Source organism: Tamandua tetradactyla, chromosome 1 (genome assembly GCF_023851605.1).
Source record: "Tamandua tetradactyla isolate mTamTet1 chromosome 1, mTamTet1.pri, whole genome shotgun sequence".
Taxonomy (NCBI): Eukaryota; Metazoa; Chordata; class Mammalia; order Pilosa; family Myrmecophagidae; genus Tamandua; species Tamandua tetradactyla.
Window position 1 is genome coordinate 169,489,317 of NC_135327.1, and position 19,826 is coordinate 169,509,142.

The 19,826-nt window shown below is 40.5% G+C and overlaps 1 protein-coding gene across 2 annotated transcripts in view; it reads left to right on the forward strand.

Moving 5' to 3' along the window:
* Positions 1-19,826, forward strand: part of SND1 (staphylococcal nuclease and tudor domain containing 1) — a 499,108-nt gene that overhangs the window by 383,948 nt on the left and 95,334 nt on the right. For both annotated transcript variants that reach the window (XM_077124437.1, XM_077124455.1), the window contains one exon: positions 12,787-12,896. In XM_077124437.1, coding sequence (XP_076980552.1) covers positions 12,787-12,896 — 110 coding nt within the window. The remainder of the gene's footprint in view (positions 1-12,786; positions 12,897-19,826) is intronic.

A 19,826-nucleotide genomic window follows, 5' to 3' on the forward strand; every position in this document is an offset into this window, starting at 1 on the left:
TATATAGGTTTAAAATGGGAAAAAAAGTACAGTTCTAGGAGATCAGATCCCGTGTCTCATGAGGACCTGGAAATGTTTGGCGTGGCAAAAATAAAATATGAGGATGAGAGGAAATAGATGTTGTACCAAACAGATGTTGAACCAGGTAGTTGAAGGGCTGTCAAGAGGGTAATGGACATTTTATATGATCCCAAGGAATTGGACAGGATCTTAGGCCTAAAATGTCAGACTGTAGAGTTCTAATTTTATGTGGTAAACTATAGGAAGCCACTAATGGGTTTTGAGGAGAATGTTGTGTTTTAGGAATATGAATCTGGTAGCTGTGGGTAGGTTGAATCAGCGTTCAGAAAAATGGAGGTTAGCTAGGTAGATTGGTTAAGAGTGTTGGCCAGAAGTAATATGGGTCTGAACAAGCAGAGTTGCATTGCAAATTGGGAGGATATAATGGACTATAAGAAATATTGTGGAGATGAAATTCATGGAGCTGGGAGGCTATAACAATTGTTGGGCTATGTGGATAGAGTAGGGAAGAAAGTCAAGGATAACTGAGATTTTTAGCAAAGAGGATAGTAGTTTTGCAACTAGAAAGAGGTGGAGGAGATTTAGGAAGGTGTTTGGTAGTAGCCATACCGAGTTTCAGATATTAGCAGGACATTCCAAGGAAGATGTCAGACATTTGGGAATCCATGTCTGTGGGTTCTGCATGCTCATGTTACAGGGACTGTGAGAACAGATGAATAAATTATAGTGCAGAAAGTATAAAGGAAGGGGCTAAGGAGAGAACTGAGGCAACATCAAGAGACATAAAAAAAAAAAAAAAAAAGGCAGTCCAGAGAGATAGGACAGCCAGTAGAGAGAAACAAGAGGGGGAAAGAATTTCCATCAAGAGTTGGTACACAGTGTTGAATGCCATATTCAAATCTAGTAGGGGTCCTACTGAGAAGAGATTGTCAGATTTGTCAGTGAGGTGATTACCTTTCCAAGTATAGTAGAAAGATGGTAGAGCATAGAATCTTAGGAACAAGTGTTCCTAAGTGTGAAAAGTGTGGTAATGAAAGAATACCGTCAAGGGTGGAGGGAAGTGGTTATAATGAGGGGCAAAAAATGACAACTCTGTGACTTCTACAATTGGAGTGTATGAGATGTAATTTTTGAATGGGGAAATCTGAGTCTATAGGAGGAGGGTGGGAATAGAGGGGATAGATCACAAGTACAGGAAGGGGCAAGTTCATAGAATGGGATCCAGGAGCTGGACTGAGGGCACACACCTGTGGTTAATGTCACCAGCCTTAGACATTTGCCCTTTAACCATGTTTCCTTTCCTTTTACTTTCTAAGTTATCTGACCACAGGCTTTATTATTATTGTTGTTATTTAAGGTGTTTTTAAACTGTCATCTGTATTTATATTCTCATTCTGGTAAACTGAACTTTCTGCCTTGCGTGGCTTTTTGTTTGTTTATTTTGTTTTGAACCAGCATGCAACATCCTTTAAATTAAGAGTGGGCAAACTTTTTTTCTGTAAAGAACCTGATTGTAAATATTTTAGGCTTTGCAGTCTACATGGTCTCTTGTCACAACTCTTCAACTCTGCCATTATAGTTGACAAAAAACTATAGACAATGAATGAGTGTGATTGTGTTCCCATAAAACTTTATTTATGGATACTGAAATTTGAATTTCATGCACTTTTCAAGTCATGAAATATTCTTCTTCTTTTGATTTTTTTTCAACCATTTAAAAATGTAAAAATCATTCTTAGTTCATAGATCTTGTACAAAGACAGCAGGCCAGATTTAGCCCACAGAAAGTACTTTGCCACCCCTGCTTTAGAATGAGATAGCTGAAATAATTGAATGCTCCTCTTTACCTGTAGCCCAGAATTCAAGTTATTCACCATCATAGAATGTTTCTATGTGTCTAGCATCAGCCTGTGTTCTTGAAGAACCTTGACTTTTCAGAATCCCTGTCCTTTTTGCTTGCTCTTTTTTTAAAAATGAAGTTTGTGAGGTAAAGGGGCTCTTACTAACAGTCTCAACTCTAGTATTTTTTTATTCATTCCTTTTGGTTCTTGGATCTTAGTATTCCTGACATTAGCTGATATTCTCTTCTCCAGTTCCACTTGCTGAGTATACTAATCTCTAGACATTTGAATTTTACTTGCCTCAGGAGGAGGAGCACAGAGCAATTTTCTTTGAGTGAAAGCTCAAGAAAGGCAGTAGTTTAGTTTGGAGGTGCACTCCACGCTACTCAGAACCATTTTGTTCAAATAACACAACACAGCTTGGTTTAGAAAAAGTCATTCTGAATTTATGTAAGTAGTTTTCACATTTGGCTGCCAGGTGTGTGCCAGAATACCTTCTGGAGGCCTATAGCGGCAGGATCCAATGGGGGTATATGCGGTGGTTTTCTCTTCAGCCCACAGCTAATCTCTACCAGCCCAGACAGTAGATTCAAGTTTGTCTCTTTATCCATTAGCATGGTATAAAAAGACTAAGACTAGAAATCCTCAATGCCAAAAATGAAAAAGGGAACAAAATAATTCTGTTTCATTTAACTCAAAGATAAGGTTACATGTTTGAAATACGTCAAAAAAAGCAAAAGTTGAGGTTCTCATAGAAACCAACTCCTCCTCATTGCTTGGATGTGGGGTTTGTGCTTGTTAGGTACCATTTCCACTCTGCCAGTATTACATAAAAGCTTCAGCCATGTAGGAGCTTTCTTGTCATTTGAAAGACCTTTATAGCCCTAGCTTGTGAGTGTGATGCTTTCTTTTCTTTGAGTTTGTTAATGAAGGTATGAGATTGTCATTTTCATATGGTTAATGAAGGGAAGGGAAAAAATATTTGGAGGGTCCAGATCTGTCCCATGCCCATTTGTTTCTTTCTGTTAACATTGATAGTTACATTATTGCAGCTGCTGGGATTGCAAACCCAAAAAATGAATATTGTGTTTTAGGAAGCAGACACATGCCTTCTCCAGCCACCACTACCTCACACCCCCCACCTCCGGTTCCTAAACAAGTCCCCAAAGGCAGCATGGTTGACTTGTTTATAGCCACGTTCTTGGGATGCAACAGAAGGAGAAAGTTCTCGTTAATTAGGATGACTTTTTTTCCCTTTAAGAAATCATTGTTTTCAAAAACAAAACTAAGTAAAAAACTATCCAAAAAAAACCAAACAAGCAAGAAAGAGAAATCACTGTTTTCAGATCTTGCTCTGCAATGGGGAGAGTTATAAAAGGTTATTCTGATGTTAGCCTGATTGTTATCTGCTGTACCAGCTCCAAATGAAAAAGCTTTTCTCCCTTTTGAGAGTGATTTTTTGGTGAATAAATTCAATGATAAATCAAGTCTGGTGAAGCCCAGTCAGACTGAGAAGGAGAAATCTAGTAAAAGGCCTCTGAACCATTTCTTCCTTATCTCCTACTTGGACAGTGGTCAAGAATTTAGCATTTAACATTTAAAGCATTTTTAGCATTTAAAGTCCTGGAAATAAAACTTAATAGAATTCTCATGAACTCATGAAAAGAGCTAACTAGTATGCATAAGGACCTCAGAATAGAAAATGGCTGTAACAGATATGTTTTATCTATTTCTTCTAGGTTTTCTATTCTCATTCATTTAGCCAACAATTATTGAGCATCTACTATGTGCTAGACACTGGAAATACAGAGAGAACCTGGCATATCTCTTCTTTGAGACAACTGCACAATGGGGATCTGCAGTTAAAAGGCTAACAGTTAGATATGAGACATGATACACCATCCCTCTCCTGGTGATATGCTATTATGACTTGTTTGGAGAAATTCATGGCATGTTTAAAGACAAGTAATGTACTTCTTTTCTGTAAATGCCTCCCTTCAACAACCCTTCCTTTCTTTCAAACAGAGCTACATACAGTTCCCATCCCATTGCGAAGACTGTCTTATTGCTCCTTTTCCCAATTAACTTCAGTTTCTGGCCTTTCAACAAATGCATCAAACATTACAAAAATCAGAACAACCTAATAAAAAAGTCTACCCTAAAAAAATTGAACTATAAACTAAAAACAGCTTCAGTCTCAGCTCTTGCCCATTTCTGACTCCCTGGACTACAATTACCTGAGGAGTTAGATCCCTTTAATTAGAATCCCTTCATTCTTCTTTTATCCCTTTATTCAGATCTTTGAAAGAGCTTTAGCAGTGACATTTTCCAAAATTGGCCCACAAGTTACTACTTCCCCTGAGGGAACAAAGTAGAGGTTTAGAGAACAAGGGAGAGAATAAAGAATTTGAGACAATGCAAAATCCTTATTTTATTTCTGAACTTTTTAATACAAATTGAGGCCTCACACCATGTAGAACAAACTGTTAGGAACCAACTGGTCTACTGTTTGCCTTACTTTATGGGCCATTTTAGGGAAATAAAAATGTAGGGCCAGCTGGTCCTAAGTGGGATGGTTTACAGTTCTCAATTGTTAACTGATTCCTTGACCTCATTTGCAACTTGAGACCTCCAAATTCTTTCTCTGCTTTAAAGTTTGTGAGAGGGAACTAAGCAAGTTTTGGTGCTTGAGATGTTTCCATTCTGAGAATCAACAATGTGTATTGATTTGGCTTTACACATATATTCAGATGAAATTCTGCCTCTGCATTTTTTTGCTAATGGTTTAGGAGGTGATTTTGTTCTTGATCCTTAAGGAGGAAATAGCTATGTATTGTTAAAATCAAAGAATTTTTTGAAGTCAGCCTGGATGTTGTTAAAAGGGTTGCTTTTCTTGGACTACGTACAGTTTAAGTGTCCCTCTATGTGTAGTGGGTTGTTTTTTGTTTGTTTTGGTTTGTTTTGGTGGAGGGGAAGGGTAGAGAGAGAGAAGTATAGAAATGGAACTAATTGAATCTGGGGGTAAAATTCTGCTGCGAGTCTGTGGATTATAAATTGACTAACTGCAGCAGCAGGAATTCAGGCAAAAGTATTGGAGTGCAGTCAGTGTGACAGGAAGCTTATTTTTGGTGTTCTTTCTGTGCATTGTCCTGTCCTTGAGGTTTACCCTAGGGAATTGTGTATATAGATGAAAGGAGAGGGGCCACATTTTCCCACATAGGAAACTAACTTCCACATTCTTGCATAGGGTCTTAGAGACCAGGGATAAAGATGACCCACTAGCCAGTCTTTTCTCCTGTCCCTTTCTCAGCTTTCTGGGTATACTTGGATACCAAGTCTACACTTCATCTGCACTTTATCTGCTAGTCAGCAATGAGGGTAGCAGATGAAGCTCGTTTTTGTTCTAAAAAGTCTTATAAGATCTGCCCCTTTGCCTCTTCTATGGTTTGATCAACGAAAACTGTGTTAAATTTCAGGGAACAGTATTTAAGCAGAGATATTTACTATTAAGTATTATTTTAAAACCCTGTCCCTAAATATGGGAAGCAATAATCACAATTCACTGATCTGGAGTACCTTCACTGTAAACAGAGGGTGGACTTAGTGACCACCTTTCAGCTTGAGGGTTGATCAACATTTTCATTTCCACTGAGAAACTTATTTATAACCTAGTCATCATCCCCATGCCGAGATTTTGTGATAATGCAGTCCAGATTTTCATTCCCCTAATAATTACACCCCCTGTTTTCAAATTAAGCATTTCCCCTCCTTTCTTCTGTTTACACCTTTCAAATATTTCCAGATTGTTATCGTGTCACCCTCTTAGTCACCGCTTAGCCGAACTATACAGATTTAGCACCTTTTATCTTTCCTTTAAAGGCAGGCTTCCCGCCCCTGAGTCATTTTCTGCTGCTCCTCTTTAAATGTGTTCCAGATTTCTGTGTTTCCACGTGGCCACACAGCTTCATAAAGCTGAATATACAGGGTCACGGGTGGGGATTGTTTTGGAAGCTAAACATCTTTGCTGTGTTCCAGCCTTGGGGTCTCTGACATTGCTGGCCAGTATTGACAGCTAGTTTTCTGTGTTTAGACTGCATCCCCTCAAGTGTGCCAGTTTAAAGCCCAGTGGGGAACATGGGTGTATCTATTCTTTATTTTTCTCCTTTGAAGTATTATGTAATCATGGTAAAGTGGGATATATATACTTAGGGATTCTGCCAGCCCCTCTCCTGGTATTTGCATTTGCATAAATCACCTCTCTTTTAAGTTAGACCTCATCTAACTTCTACAACCATGACTTCCATTCATTCAGTAGTCATTTCTTTATTCATGTGTCTACTTCTTTTCTGTGTTTTTTACTAATAACCATTCATTCAATATTTAATGAGGATCTGCAGTGCCACTGTGTGCTAAACAGTGTATTAGGTACTAGAAAGAATAAAATCTGAATGTACACAGTGCCTGTCCTAAGAAGCAATTTTGGTTTTAGTTTTAGTTAGTTTTATTTAGGCTATATGCGCCCGTTTCTCACATAGGTTGGCTCAGGATGGCCATGGGGGAAAAGAGCAGATTTCAGGAATACCCGTGAAAATCCACATAGGATTCAAGCTAAAGTCAAACCTCACAGACTAGAACTGGAGGGTGATTCTGAGTCTGAGATTGCTTCAGCGACTTCATTGTGGATCTCTACACTAGGGTTCCAGGGTTAATAATGCAAGTTAGTCCCCGCTACTGCTTGTCCCTTTTTCTGACTCCTGATGGGTTTATGTGTTGCCTACTACCCAGTTCAAGTTCCCAGAAGAGAATCTTATTAGCTCGCCTGATACCCATTTCTGTTTGGACAGAGTGTATTTTCCAGTATTGGCCCGACTATAGCTTCACTACCCTTCAAGCAGATGCAGCAGCAACACCCTCACCCTCACTGCCATTCCTCATCTTCATCTCTGACCCCAGAGCTTCACTAGATTCCCAGCTTGTAGTGAAGGGAAAAAACAGAGCCTAGGGTCAAGTGCTGCAAAGCACATTTGCCTGAGGCTGTCCACTTAGCAAAGGCTGTGGCCTGATGAGCCCCCACGATTGACTTACCCAGTACATCATACCAACAATCTGCTAGATGCACATGCATCTGCCTAGCATAATCCAGTTATCCCACTGGATATTATTTCTTAACATTCTGTGAGCTAGAGGCTAAATGTTAAATTCAGATATCAATAATAAACCCTATGCAACATTAGAAGAAAACAGTGTTTTTAAGCTGGTAATTAAGCTTCATGAGCACAAAGTCTTTCTTGTTCATTAGTGAATCCCCACCTTCCAAACAGTGCCAGACTCAGAATAGGCACTGGTGGTACTTGTGAAATGGAAGGAAGAAAGGTCTGCTATGTGAGTTGTATTATTTTTAAGTAACCTCAGAAACCAGAAGGCAGAGACTATATCTGCAATCCATCACTGCCCTTCCCTCTGAAATGTCTACTGAAGTAGTTACAACACAGTGGACATGCAATACATAGCATTGACTGAGCCTTCAAATTGGGCTCTGTTTTCACTAGAGTTTTGTTTCCTTCAACTCATGCCTGATTGCTTGTTTCTTGCACTGAGTGCCATTGGGAAGCTAGCTGGCACTTCTAGCCAAGGCAGATTTGTCTCCCTTTCTATAGCTCCCACTGGAAAAAAGCAAACATGCTTTGAGTCCTCAGGCTTAATTATCATAAAATTCAACACACAGTATAAAATATTCAGATACATAACTCTCACATAGCCATCAATAGCCTTTCTTTATATAGCCATTATTATGTTATTAATAAGAATTTGTACTTCTTGATTCCAGGGCTGACTGACCAAAGTGTTTCTGTTAATTGATGTAGTTAGTCAGTGTCTCTAAATGTGTGTGTGTGTATGTGTGTGTGTTTGTATTTTTTTTAATAGAATGCTTGCTCTATAGCTTGGCATTTTAAGTTTGAAAGGAGGCTTCCTCTACTTTAGAAGTCAAGTCTCCAGTGAGGAATCTCAAAGGAGCATAACCAAAATTGTAGGATTATATGTCCGGAAGAGACTTTAGAGAACCTTCAGTTGAGAGACAAAGTACATGATGCCTGGAGAGGTTTAATATTTTCTCAGTGTCGAGAGCTGAAACCAGAACCCTGATGTGTTCACAGTTGGGGTAAACTCTCTATTCCTACAACATGCAAAATCAGGCAAAAACCTTTTTAAATTTAATTTTGTTTTAAGTAGTCTTGGTAACCATTCATATCCCAGAAAGCCTAGAAAAAGTATGAAAAATAATATGTTTTTACCTACAGGTGTATAGGCTTTTAAGGAACTTTAAAGAGGTCAGCAGGCCACATAAAGTAATAAAGAGGGTTTTTGTCTTGCCTGCCGCTTCTGTATCTGCCCTTGTTGGAATTCAGCTAAGAACGCCCCACAGCAGCCTTCCCATAATATGGAAGGAAAATGTTCAAGAATGTTTTTTGGGTGGGGGAAAGGTTAGGTGTAGTGTATTTTCTAAACAAATCATTTTTATTTTTTGAATGGCTGATAAGTGCCAGCGGAAAGCTTGGCACTTAACCCGCATCTGTGGCATTTGAAGTACAGCTGAGTTAATACGCCCTTATCAACAAGCAGCACTGCACTGGACATTATCAGGAAAGACAGCTATTAGAGGTAATACGCACTATCCAGAATTTCAGGCACTTCTTCTGCTGGCTGGGGAGGGCATCTGGAACTCTGGTGGTATCTCACTTCATATTTACAGGTTGAAGCCCTTCCTGACTTAGGGGCAGTCTACTGCTCTCTCTTAGCCTGTTAGCTCATCAAGAAGAGCCTCAAGTTCCCTTTCTGAAATCCAAATTTCTTAACCTTTATCTCTTTTCTTTTTTCTTTTCTTTTTGTTTTTAGTCTGTCTTTCTGATAGTGAAGCAGCACAGCAGGGATGCCAGCCCAGTAGTGCAATAAAAAAGCAACGTGGACTCAGTTTCCTTACTGACTGAGCTCTTAGGAAAGGAGGGCCTAGCAGACTCCTTTTTGCTGACAGTTTGTGTCTTCACCTTGTTTTCAGCAACAACAGCTGTCTTTCTGGCTTTAAATTGTGAACATTTGTTTGGTCTCCTCATGTTAGTGGACAACATAAATCTGCCCTTTCCCTTTATTCCTTGGGACACAAAAGCAAGTCAGGCAGCTGATAAGAGCTCTCTGTTAGAGTAGCCTTTGAAATCTCTGAGGTCACTGGGACTTGCTCCATCCCTCCCAGCCTTCTTCTCACCACACCTCAGTCTATACCAGTGTTTTCAAGCTTTGGATTGTGCCGCACTAGAGGTCTTAAATCAATTTAGTTGCGTAACCATCTTTTTTGTTGTTGTTAATGATAGACTAAAGATTATCAGGGTATTTCATATGTAGACAAGTTAACCATTGTTTTGTGGAAACTTTGTTACATTAGAAGTGTATTTACGTGTACTTATTTAGGTGGGTCAGGATTTTTTTTTTAAGTTTGAAAAAACTGGTCTACACTGTCCTTCATCTGCATAAATATCTTGGCTTGGCAGACATCTGACACACAGGCACATAAAACCTTTCTGCCTGCTGGGCCCGATTTTGAGTCCTGATCTGGTAATAGATGCCCCAACCCTGTTTCTGAGTCCCTGTTTTGGTATCCTGTCAGGATCTCTCCTTGTTGTATCTAGGAATTCTTCTACTTGGAGGCTGGAATCTAGGCTCTAAACCCTAGTCTGGCAGAGACTAAGACTCTGCACCCAAGCACTTTCTGAGAGGCGACCCAGTGCCCAGCACCTCACTGCTCTATCCAATAAGGAACATCTGTACCTGGATTCCCAGGAGTCTGGACTCCCACCTAAGAGTGGTTATAGGTTATAACATCCTCTGATTACAATATTCAGTCTCCCAAACTGGACTTCTCCAAATAGTCTAAGATTCAAATGTGCCACTTTGTAGCTTTGGGATTTGGAGCATATGCTCCAAATATGAAATGCTGATTCATAGATAGTGAAGAGTGCTCAGTGAATGTTCATCCCCTCCCCCTTTTGTTTTAGTATTTATACCTGGGTTTAACCCTTTAGTGCCTGCTACTACTAGGTCTGTTCTTAAGACACAACTCTTCACTAGTTATTTTAATAAATGCTGTCAGCTAAGCCATGGCTGCCCCTGAGCTGAGATATGATAGTGATACAGGTTTTAACCGGAAGGGATCACTTCAGAGGAGTCAGGTCAAAGAGAAGGAGGAGTACAGAAGAAAAATAAGTAATTCATAAAAGAATAATTTTCTTGTTCCCAAGCAACTTTCCTGTTCCCTTCCTTGTTCTTATCCACCTGCCTGATAAGAATTGATGTTCTTGGATATGTTTCCTTATTTCCACTTAAACAAGGATAAGGAAGCAGCCTATTTCAGCTTCCTCTTCTTGAAGAGCTAAAACTCAGTGGCTGGGATGTCGGGAGCAACATAACAAAAGCCTTACTTTGCCTTTTGGTCTACATGGAGTGGTTGGGGGTTGGCTTCCATAGACCCAAAAGGCCCTCTCCTGAAAGATGTTTTGAATACATTTCAGGTTGACTTGTTTAACTCCTTTGGCCCATAGAGCTGTCTTGTTTTCTCAGTTTAATCACCTAGTGGTCTGCCAGGATTCAGAGAGCAAGCTGCAGGGGATCGCTGCAACTTACCCAACCTCTTAAGACTTCAGAACACCAAGAAAGTGGCAGAGGGATGGTATGGGTACATCTGCTAAACTAGTGAGACTCTGAAATTTTTGTGTCATCTCAGAGAGGATTCTTTTTCTTAACTGTTAATTCTTCACTCCTAGTTCCTGCTGCCCAGTGCATTTCCTTAGCCTCATCCCAATTCTAGCCCCAGTTCATAGCATTACCAGGGCCCTCCCCATTTGGAAGGGCTGAATTTCTGTTCCACCCAAATGAATACTAAGGGTCAGAAACAAATGGAAACATGTTTTAGTTTTATTATTATTTCTGCAGCAACACTTTATGTTTATGTAGTGTGATAGTTCAATAGAATTGTTCATTTCTCTCTCTCTGACAGTTCTATTCTTTCTTAGTTTGCAGATATAAAATGAAAAGTGTTTTTAGCTATTGATGTGAAAATCATGGGCTATCTTGCATTCTACTTTATTCTAGCCCCATCTCTCCCTTTAGAGTTAATCTCAGGTTCTTTGGCTCTGTGAGTTTATTGCTGTCTTTTATAAAAACAAGTTCTACTCCTCCTCTGCAGCCTGGCACTGAAGTGCTAGGAACGAGGCAGCCCTGGTGATTGTCCTGCCTACATGACACGATGGTACGAGCTTCAACCGTTCCATCTTTGCAAGGGAAGCAGAATGGTCATTGCCGCCATCTCAAGCTACTTACATGCTGCACAGTATCTTTCTCTTGATGCTGCATTCATCACCTACCATTCCAGTTGATATTCCGTCTGTGAGGCCTTGATGCCCAGAGATAAAGCTCTGTTCTTGATCTCCTGAAAACTCAAGGTATAGGCCTAAAAACCTAAGGAATAGACTATTCTTTTTCCTCTGAGCTTTATCACCTTGAATCTGTGTCAGAACCATGAACAGCCACCTAGCTTCATCCATAACGGATGTACCTTCTGTCCCAGTAGGGATGGGCTTTCTCCTAAAAGCTCTCTGGCAGATGTTTGTAGTGGCCTTGACACCTTGCTCCTTTGCCTCCCTGTACCAGTTCTCTTGTTAAGTCTCCTCTCCTGTACTTTCACTTGAAACTGTTTGTAAACAAGGGGTGATACCTCCTGATTCTGCCTTAATACAGTGGGAGATACCAGCAGTGATTCAGAGACATGGGCAGTACATGCATCCTCCCCCATATTTTAATTTTCCCCCCTATGTCTCTAGCCTGCTTCAACATTTTGCCTTGTGATTATAACTGCAGTGCATATTTCTCTGAAATACTTGTCTTATTCAGACATCAAAATGTGACATATTTCATGGTCTATAACAAGTGACTGCTATTAGTGATAAATATTTGTGAAATCAATGATTGGCTCAAAAAAATAAAGAAAAGATAGCCAAAATTGGTTAGTGAGCATCTGTACAAAACACTATTATTGTATACAAAGAAATATATGGATGGGATCTCTGTCCTCAGGGATCTCACAGGCTAGTTGTGGAGTCAAAGATGCCTTGAAGTTGTGAGCTCAAGTAATTGCTAAGAGTGATGATGCAAACAATAGCTAAAATATTTCTGTGTGCCAGGCACTGTGCTTAGTATTTTACATGCATAATCTCCCTTAGTTCACCCAACAGCCAACCACATGAAGTAGATTTTATTATTATACCTGTTTTATAAATAGGGAAACTGAAGCTTTAAATAGTTCAGTAACTTGGCCAGGGTCATAAGTGATAGAGTTAGGATGTAACTCTGACTCCAGGCACCTAATGCTTCATCAGTATTCTGTTATTTTTGTCCCTCATTCTGAGTGAAAAAATAATGGTACTTTCGTCTAAAATAAAGTCAGAGTACATAGTGGGAAGCTTATTTAGAGAAGAAAATGACACTGAGTTACTTGTGAATTTGCTGTTGAATTTGATGTAAAAGTCCCATAGTAAAAAAAAAAATGTCTGGGTGTCAGCTGGAGTGGCTCTCAGGAGGTGAAATGGCTCGGGATATCATAATTTAGGTGAGAGAGCAAAAAGTACAATATGAGGATTCATCACAGATCTTAGTGTGTTTCCTACTCATCTCATTAGGAATATCCCTTTCTACCAGGTGTTCCCAATCCCAGATGCTGTGGCTAAGAGCCGCTCTCCCTCTACCACTACCTGTACCTTAGTCTCATATGTGATGGGTTCAAATCTAACACCTGCCTTGTTGAAAGTGTCAGAGGCCATCCATGCTGAACAGCAAGTCTGGTGGGCCTCTTTTCACCACAAATTCTTTTTTCCTGATATAGGCATTGAATGCCCCAGAGGAGCCCGAAACCTCCCAGGTTTGGTACAGGAGGGAGAGCCCTTCAGTGAAGAAGCAACACTTTTCACCAAGGAGCTGGTGCTGCAACGAGAGGTAGGATATCTTCCAATTCTTTCTTGTATGGGAAAGTGTGAGAAAGTAGGACTCACTTGGTCTGGTGCTTTTCTGCCATGTCAGAGATAAGCCTATAACCTTTTCCAGTGCTCAGGTTTGCACATCTATGATCCATTCTTGTATCTGCCTACATCTTATATCCTTGAGATGTGCATCATTTGCCAGCTGCCCCTCAAATCGCTTCTTACCATTGGTGGCCTGGGATGTGTGGTGAACACCAAGCCAGCCTAGCCAGGATCCTAATACAGAGAGCTTAAAGCTTTGCAGCCCTCCTCCTTGGTGAATTAGCCTGAGCTGGCTCCCTCCAGCTGAATTTAGAAGCTTGACTAACCCTGTCAGGGGCCAATTTTCTTTGAACATTTATTTGTATCTTTGAGTAATTGCATTTTCTGTAGCAGGTTTCTTGACTTAATTTAATTGTATTTCTGTTTCTGCCTGTTGGGCTGGCTCTTGCAAGCAGGAGTTAGGCTCTCAGCTGCTTTGGTGCCCTTCTACCTGATCATTTTTCTCAGGTCTTAGTCAACTGATCTATCATCTTTCCAGGATAATGCCAGCCAGCCCTCCTGCTAGTAGGCACAAGAAAGGAATGATGGGGGAATATGTTGGGCTTGGGCTTAAGAGTTTGGATCTGGTTTTGTCCTCCTTTGTTTTACAGTTAAATCCATGAGGTCCTTCCCACCTTCATGCAATATCATAATATGCCCTGAGCTACAAGATTATGGGGTCTGGAATTTCTCTCATGGGTTGTGTAGATTCTTGAGCTCAGATGTGCAGTCTTCTTTGAGACATTAAACTTTAGCATCTCTCACTTTGATTTGCATTGCCAGGAGATATATTAGGTATAAAAGATACAGAAGAACATGCTAGCCCAAGATGTTTGTGTTGGACTACCCTGGCCTCAGGAGAACCACTGCTTTGACTTCTGACTAAGCAATATTGTTGTTGGCTGCCACCCTTTGGGATTTCCCTAGCGTTTGCCTTCACATTTTATGAAAGTTGGAGTGGTATGGCAAAACAAATCCTGAATTCGCAGTTCAAGAGATATGGGTTCTAGTTCCCAAACATCAACTGCAGCTATCTAGGTATCATATCAGCTTTGTTGGCCATTGGTACAGTGATTGACAGGGGGATGGAGCTGGTTTTAACAAACTCTTATTCATACCATCATATTTATGTTGCCCCATTTTATTTTTATTAAGAAGTATTTGTGTTTGTGAAATAGCAGTCCTTATACTTTATACAAGGTGCCTCCCCCATACCTCCGTTTTGTAACTATACAATATAGCTTTAATTTTTATCAATTAAAGATAACCCTCTGCTAGAGAAGTATTTCAAGAATCCACACCTCCAGTTGTTCACTGGTGACTGTTGTAATTTTGGAAGTGTCCCAGGGATTGGGTAAATGGGGCAAATGTTACAGAATTTCCCTCTGTCTTCATGGTCCTTGATAATGAACTACACAGTAGCCCTAGTGGAAAAGACCAGGTGAATCTACTTAAATCCATGACTTAAAGACAATACAGAGCAAATAGCAGCAGATTTTTGTTGTGTTTGTTGAGCTATGATAGAGAGAGGAAATTCCCTCATTGGGTTTCTTAAGGCATTCTTATCACTTACTATCTAAATTGGAATTCTGTTTTGCCTCCCATTTCTCAACATAAGTCATATTCCTGTTGTTTCACTTTACCTAAAGTTTCTTTCCCTTTCTTTTTCAACTTTTGTTTTCCCAACCACTTATCTTCTTGATCGTGCTTCTGGTCCACTGCTGATGATACCCAAAAGCACAAGAGGGTCAGAGAGAATACTGACCATTAAAAGGAGTGAGGGGACATCAAGGGATTGAGAAAACCTTCTCAACCAAAAGGGGGAAGAGTGAAATGAGACAAAATAAAGTGTCAGTGGCTGAGAGATTCCAAACAGAGTCGAGAGGTTATCCTGGAGGTTATTCTTACACATTAAATAGATATCACCTGTTTAGTTAAGGTTTAGAGAGGCTGGAGGGAACTTCCTGCCTGAAAATGTAGAGCTGTGCTCCAGTAGCCAAGTTTCTTGAAGATGATTGTATAATGATGTAGCTTTCACAGTGTGACTGTGTGATTGTGAAAGCCTTGTCTGATGTTCCTTTTCGACAGATGAGTAAAACATATGGATTAAAAATAAATAAATAATAGGGGGAACAGATGTTAAAATAAATTTAGTAGATTGAAATGCTAGTGATCAATGAAAGGGAGGGGTAAGGGGTATGGTATGTATGAATTTTTTTGTTTTCTTTTTGTTTCTTTTTCTGAATTGATGCAAATGTTCTAAGAAATGATCATGATGATGAATATACAACTATGTGATGATATTGTGAGTTATTGATTATATAACAAGAATGGAATGATCATATAGTACGAATGTGTGTGTTTGTATGTGGTTATGTTTCATTTAAAAAAAAAAAAAAAAAAAAAAGGAGTGAGGGGCCCAGAGCTCTTTTACTCTGACTTGGTTATTTTGACCTTATCTGTATCCATATAGTTGCTAGTGCTTGACTATAGAAAGGACAATTTTTTTTTCCCCCATGTTCTTCAATGCCCCTGGCATGTGAACAAGTTTGCAGAGCCACAGTCCAATCAAAAGTTGATATTTACCTTTGTTTGTATCGGCCCAATCTTTCATAGCCCTAAGTTGGAGGTTTCTGACTAAAGAATCTTTCTGTAACTACCTGGGTATCACATCCATTTTGTTGGGCATTTTCTTAGCTACTTATATTATTACTTAGGCTGACTGATTTGAAAGATCTTTATCCAGGAGAAAGAAGTATATGGCCTAAACTAAGTACAATTTGGGATTTTGACTAAAGGAACTAGTAGCCTACTCTCTTAGCATTTTCTTTCATATAATACATGAAAACTTTTTTCTGAACAGTCTGGGAATGAAGAGCAGTTTTGTTTTGTTCTAAGTTTGTTTACTTTTACCTGCGTTGTCCCTTTGTTTTTCTTAAGCTGTCCTAGGGAGCGTTTCTCTTTGCCCTCCTCCCCCTAAACTTCAAGAATCTAGAAAAGGAAAAAAGGTTGATGCAAAGGTACTCTGGAATGCAGAGGTCCTTGCCACTGTAAAAGAAAGCACAAATTGCCTGCATATGGCTCCGGAGCTTCCTACCTGGTATGGCTCTTACCTTCAGGGCAGCCTCTGTTGTGCTGCATTCCATTTCAGAAACTTCTTGAGCTCAGCAGTGGCTGTGATGGGTCTATTCCCTTGATACCAGATTTAGTTCACATTACCAGGTATTGCAAAGATATTCTTTTCCTTGGTCCTGCCCCCACCCCCTCCTTTTTCAATGTTTTCAGTTTTGTTTATATTATTTTATTTGGGGCCGGGATTTCTCTACCCCAGCATGCTTTTTCCATTTACTAAATCTGTATTAGCATATGGGAAAGAAGGAGCACACAGATTTGCTTTCAGAGCATCTCCTGGACCCCTCTCTGTGATCCCACAGAGGCATGGCAGTCAAGTTGGACCCCACAAGTGAAGTCATGAACTTACTTGAAAAGGACATGGAGTGAGGTGGGGACTCTAATGGACACTGCCCTTAGGTCAGCACCCTGCAGGGTACCTGGTACTGAAAAGCGACACTGTTTTTCTGTTTTGAGTGAAAAGAAAATTGTATTCTTTCCTTCTCAAATCCTCATGTGGATTCTGCACAGTGTCAGATAAGTGTTTTTCTCAACATTTTCAGTGGCTAGGTTTAACATGGAAGGACGATCACCATTATCTTGAGGCCTTGTAGCTCTGCTCTCCTTTAATTTGTTTTATAGTGATCCTAGCCAACACTGTGCCACCAGCATTTCTGGCCATCACTCCAGCTCCGTTTTCTTGAGTGTCTTTTCTGCCATCTCTCATTGTTTAGAGGTTTCGTCTTCTTCATCTTACTCTGTGGTACTTCTCCTCACCCTTGGCTCCTGTTGGCTTTTGTTCCTCTCCCTGAGTTTGGAGTCGGGGAGTCCTGTTCCAGTTGAGTAGTCTAGGCATGCTGATGGCGCTACCAGCCCCAGGGCAAGAAGAACAGTTATGCTGAATACCATGTCAATACCTGAGGCTCTTTCTAACCTTAAAGACAAAGCAGCCAAGGAACCCTCAGACGAAATCCATTAAGTTCAACATTTCTTCTGAGCCTGACTTAATTGGTGTATAGCAGGGGTAGGCAAATTTTTGTGCATAGGATTACCGAAAAACAGTCACAGTATTTCTTTAATGTATTGTCTATGACTGCTTTCTGTCTATAACAGCAGAGTTGAGTAGTTGTGACAGAGCCTGTATGGCCTGCAAAGCCTAAAATATTTACTATCTGTCCCTTTACCAAAAAAGTTTGTCAAGCCTTACTGAATTGGGTATGGTACATAAGAAGATAACAGGCTCAGACTTGTAGCCCTGAAAATAACAATTTGCTCTCATTCCCCTGCCACTGAGGCTGGGCTGTTTCTTGGCCATACAATGCAAGATCAGCATGACTGTTGCTATAGCTGTGACTGTGAGCTGCAAGTGCTGTGTCCCATTGGATACCATGTGCTTGGTGACACCCTCTCTTGCCACCCCCCACCCCCCCACCCCTCACCCCCATACAGCTGCCTCTTTCAGGCAGTTCCCTGCCATGCTGCCAAGGACAGGAAGATCTAGTGTAATTTCCCAGATGGGGAATTGTGCCCGTTGCTAGCATCTTCCCAGAAGGAGTAATGAGAGACAGCGGTAGCTAATCGGTAGATAACCAGGGTAAAAGTGAAAACTCTTAGGTATTCAATACTCCAATTATCATGTGGTCTTGGGTAAGTGATTCTTTCCTGCCTTGGTATTCTGTCTAAAACACTGATCTAATAATCCCAAGCCATTCTCTCCCTTGTGATAAATAAAACAGACATTTGGGATCTCTTCATACCTTCTTAAAGAGATCAGTGCCTCAATGTAACCCTCTTCACAATTCCAGGCTGTAAGAGGTGCAGTTTCCTGGGGGTGGGTCTGGTGATCATTTCAAAGGCCTTTCTCAATGACCCCTTTGTCCTCTCTGAAACCTCAGAAGCTGCCCTTTGCTGTTGGATGGAAATGATGTCCTCATATTGGATGGCCCCAGCTGAAAACCTAGGCTGCTGTCCTGACCTATTTCCCTTCTTCTGCTGGCATCAAAAAGGAGGAAGTCCCCCCAGGGAGCTCATTCTACAGGCAGCAGTGGCCAGGGCACAGTCCTGGATTCCCCCTCTTTCCCACCACCCCCTGCTTTCTAAAAACAATGATACATAAAAGCATTGCAAGCAACGGTTGTTGTTTGAAGGAAACGTATTTTATGTTTCAGGGAAGTGTGGACCCAGCAGGGAATATTGGTGTGTGTTTATGGAGGGTTGGAGGCTAGGAAAGAAAACTTAGGATCAAGGGAGTGTGATTCTGTCTCCCTTCATTTTAGTACCAAGTATGCTGCCATCCTGTTTGTAAAAGATAAACTGGTCTAAGCCAGCTAATATTGATCCAAATCTGTGTTCCTCCCAGCCCCTCTGTCTTTTCCCCATATTTCCCCACAAGCGCTGTGTAGTATCAGATCTCTGAGCCCACCTTGTTCCCTTCTGTCTATGCAGGTCCCTTCTCTGTCGAGACACATAGGAGGAGGAACGGTAGCTAAGTTATATCTCTGGATCCTACAAATGAGAATAGTTCAAGCCACGGGGAAATCCAAAGGGTAAAGGACCCCTGGTGTGGTAAAGCCAGTGAAACACTGCTCCTTAGCTCTCCATGATTGTCATGTCCCTTGGTAGCCCTCACTGAGCCACTAATAAAATCATAACCTGGTGGAAAAGAAAGCAGCCTGTCCAGCAGTTTGTTTTACTTATTTGCACACACACCTTATTCTAGATCATTTCAGCTACTGCCCAGGAGAAAGGGAAAACATCATGGTCAGCTTTCTCAACGGCTTCTCTTATCCCCTTGAGGTTTTAAAACCTATTTGTGGTCTAAGGTTTCTCTCTCTCTCTCTCTCACGCACACGTGCACACATACACACACACAAGCTTTTTGGCAGTGTATGGTCTTTAAGTTCAAACAATTTTTTATTTTGAGTTTATTTCCTCTGAAGGGGCGTAAATTAAAGAACTCTGGCTTTAATAGTGATCAAACCTTACTTTTATATAGCATTTTCTAGTTTAAAGCACTTTCATAGACTGTTTTTCATTTTAATTCCACAGCAAACCTATAAGAAAAATATTCCAGTTATACAATTCAGGGAATTGAAATGCACAGTGGTTCAGTGACCTGCCTCTGTTCACAGGGCTGATTGTAGGACAAATATTAAAACTCAGATATTTGCATTCTTAATCAGGTGCTTCCCCCATCCCAAGTTTTGCCAGTTTTGCTCCAAGATGCTCATTCTTTCAGCCAAATTTTATAATTTCTCAACCCTAGACTAATCTTTAAGTAGTTAATTAGCAAAGGATAACCCTGAAGGTCCAGCATTGACCGAGAACAGTTCATCTTCTGTAAGGAATCACTGATTCTGATTTTGGATACTCTCAGGACTGCAGAGAGGTTGAGGAATTAGATAGAGGCATGCTGCGCCTAAATATATACTTTGCTCTTGTCATAGTTCTTATGTCCTTTGACTGCCTGTTTTGTCTGCTTTTGACCTTTGTGGGTCTTACCTTTTGTATAATGTTTCCTCTCTTACCTATCTTTCATCATTTCCAGTTGATCATGTGTATCTATATTCCTATTTGTAATCTTAAAAGACAAATCTGACTATGTACATACTTTGTTTAAAATGTATAACTCCCCTATGCCTCTGGGATGAAGTCTAATCTCTATGGTTTACCTACATCCTTGATTACCTCTCCTACCTCTTTTCTCACCACTTCTCACCTCATAATAGATAGTTCATCAGAATTGACCTATTGT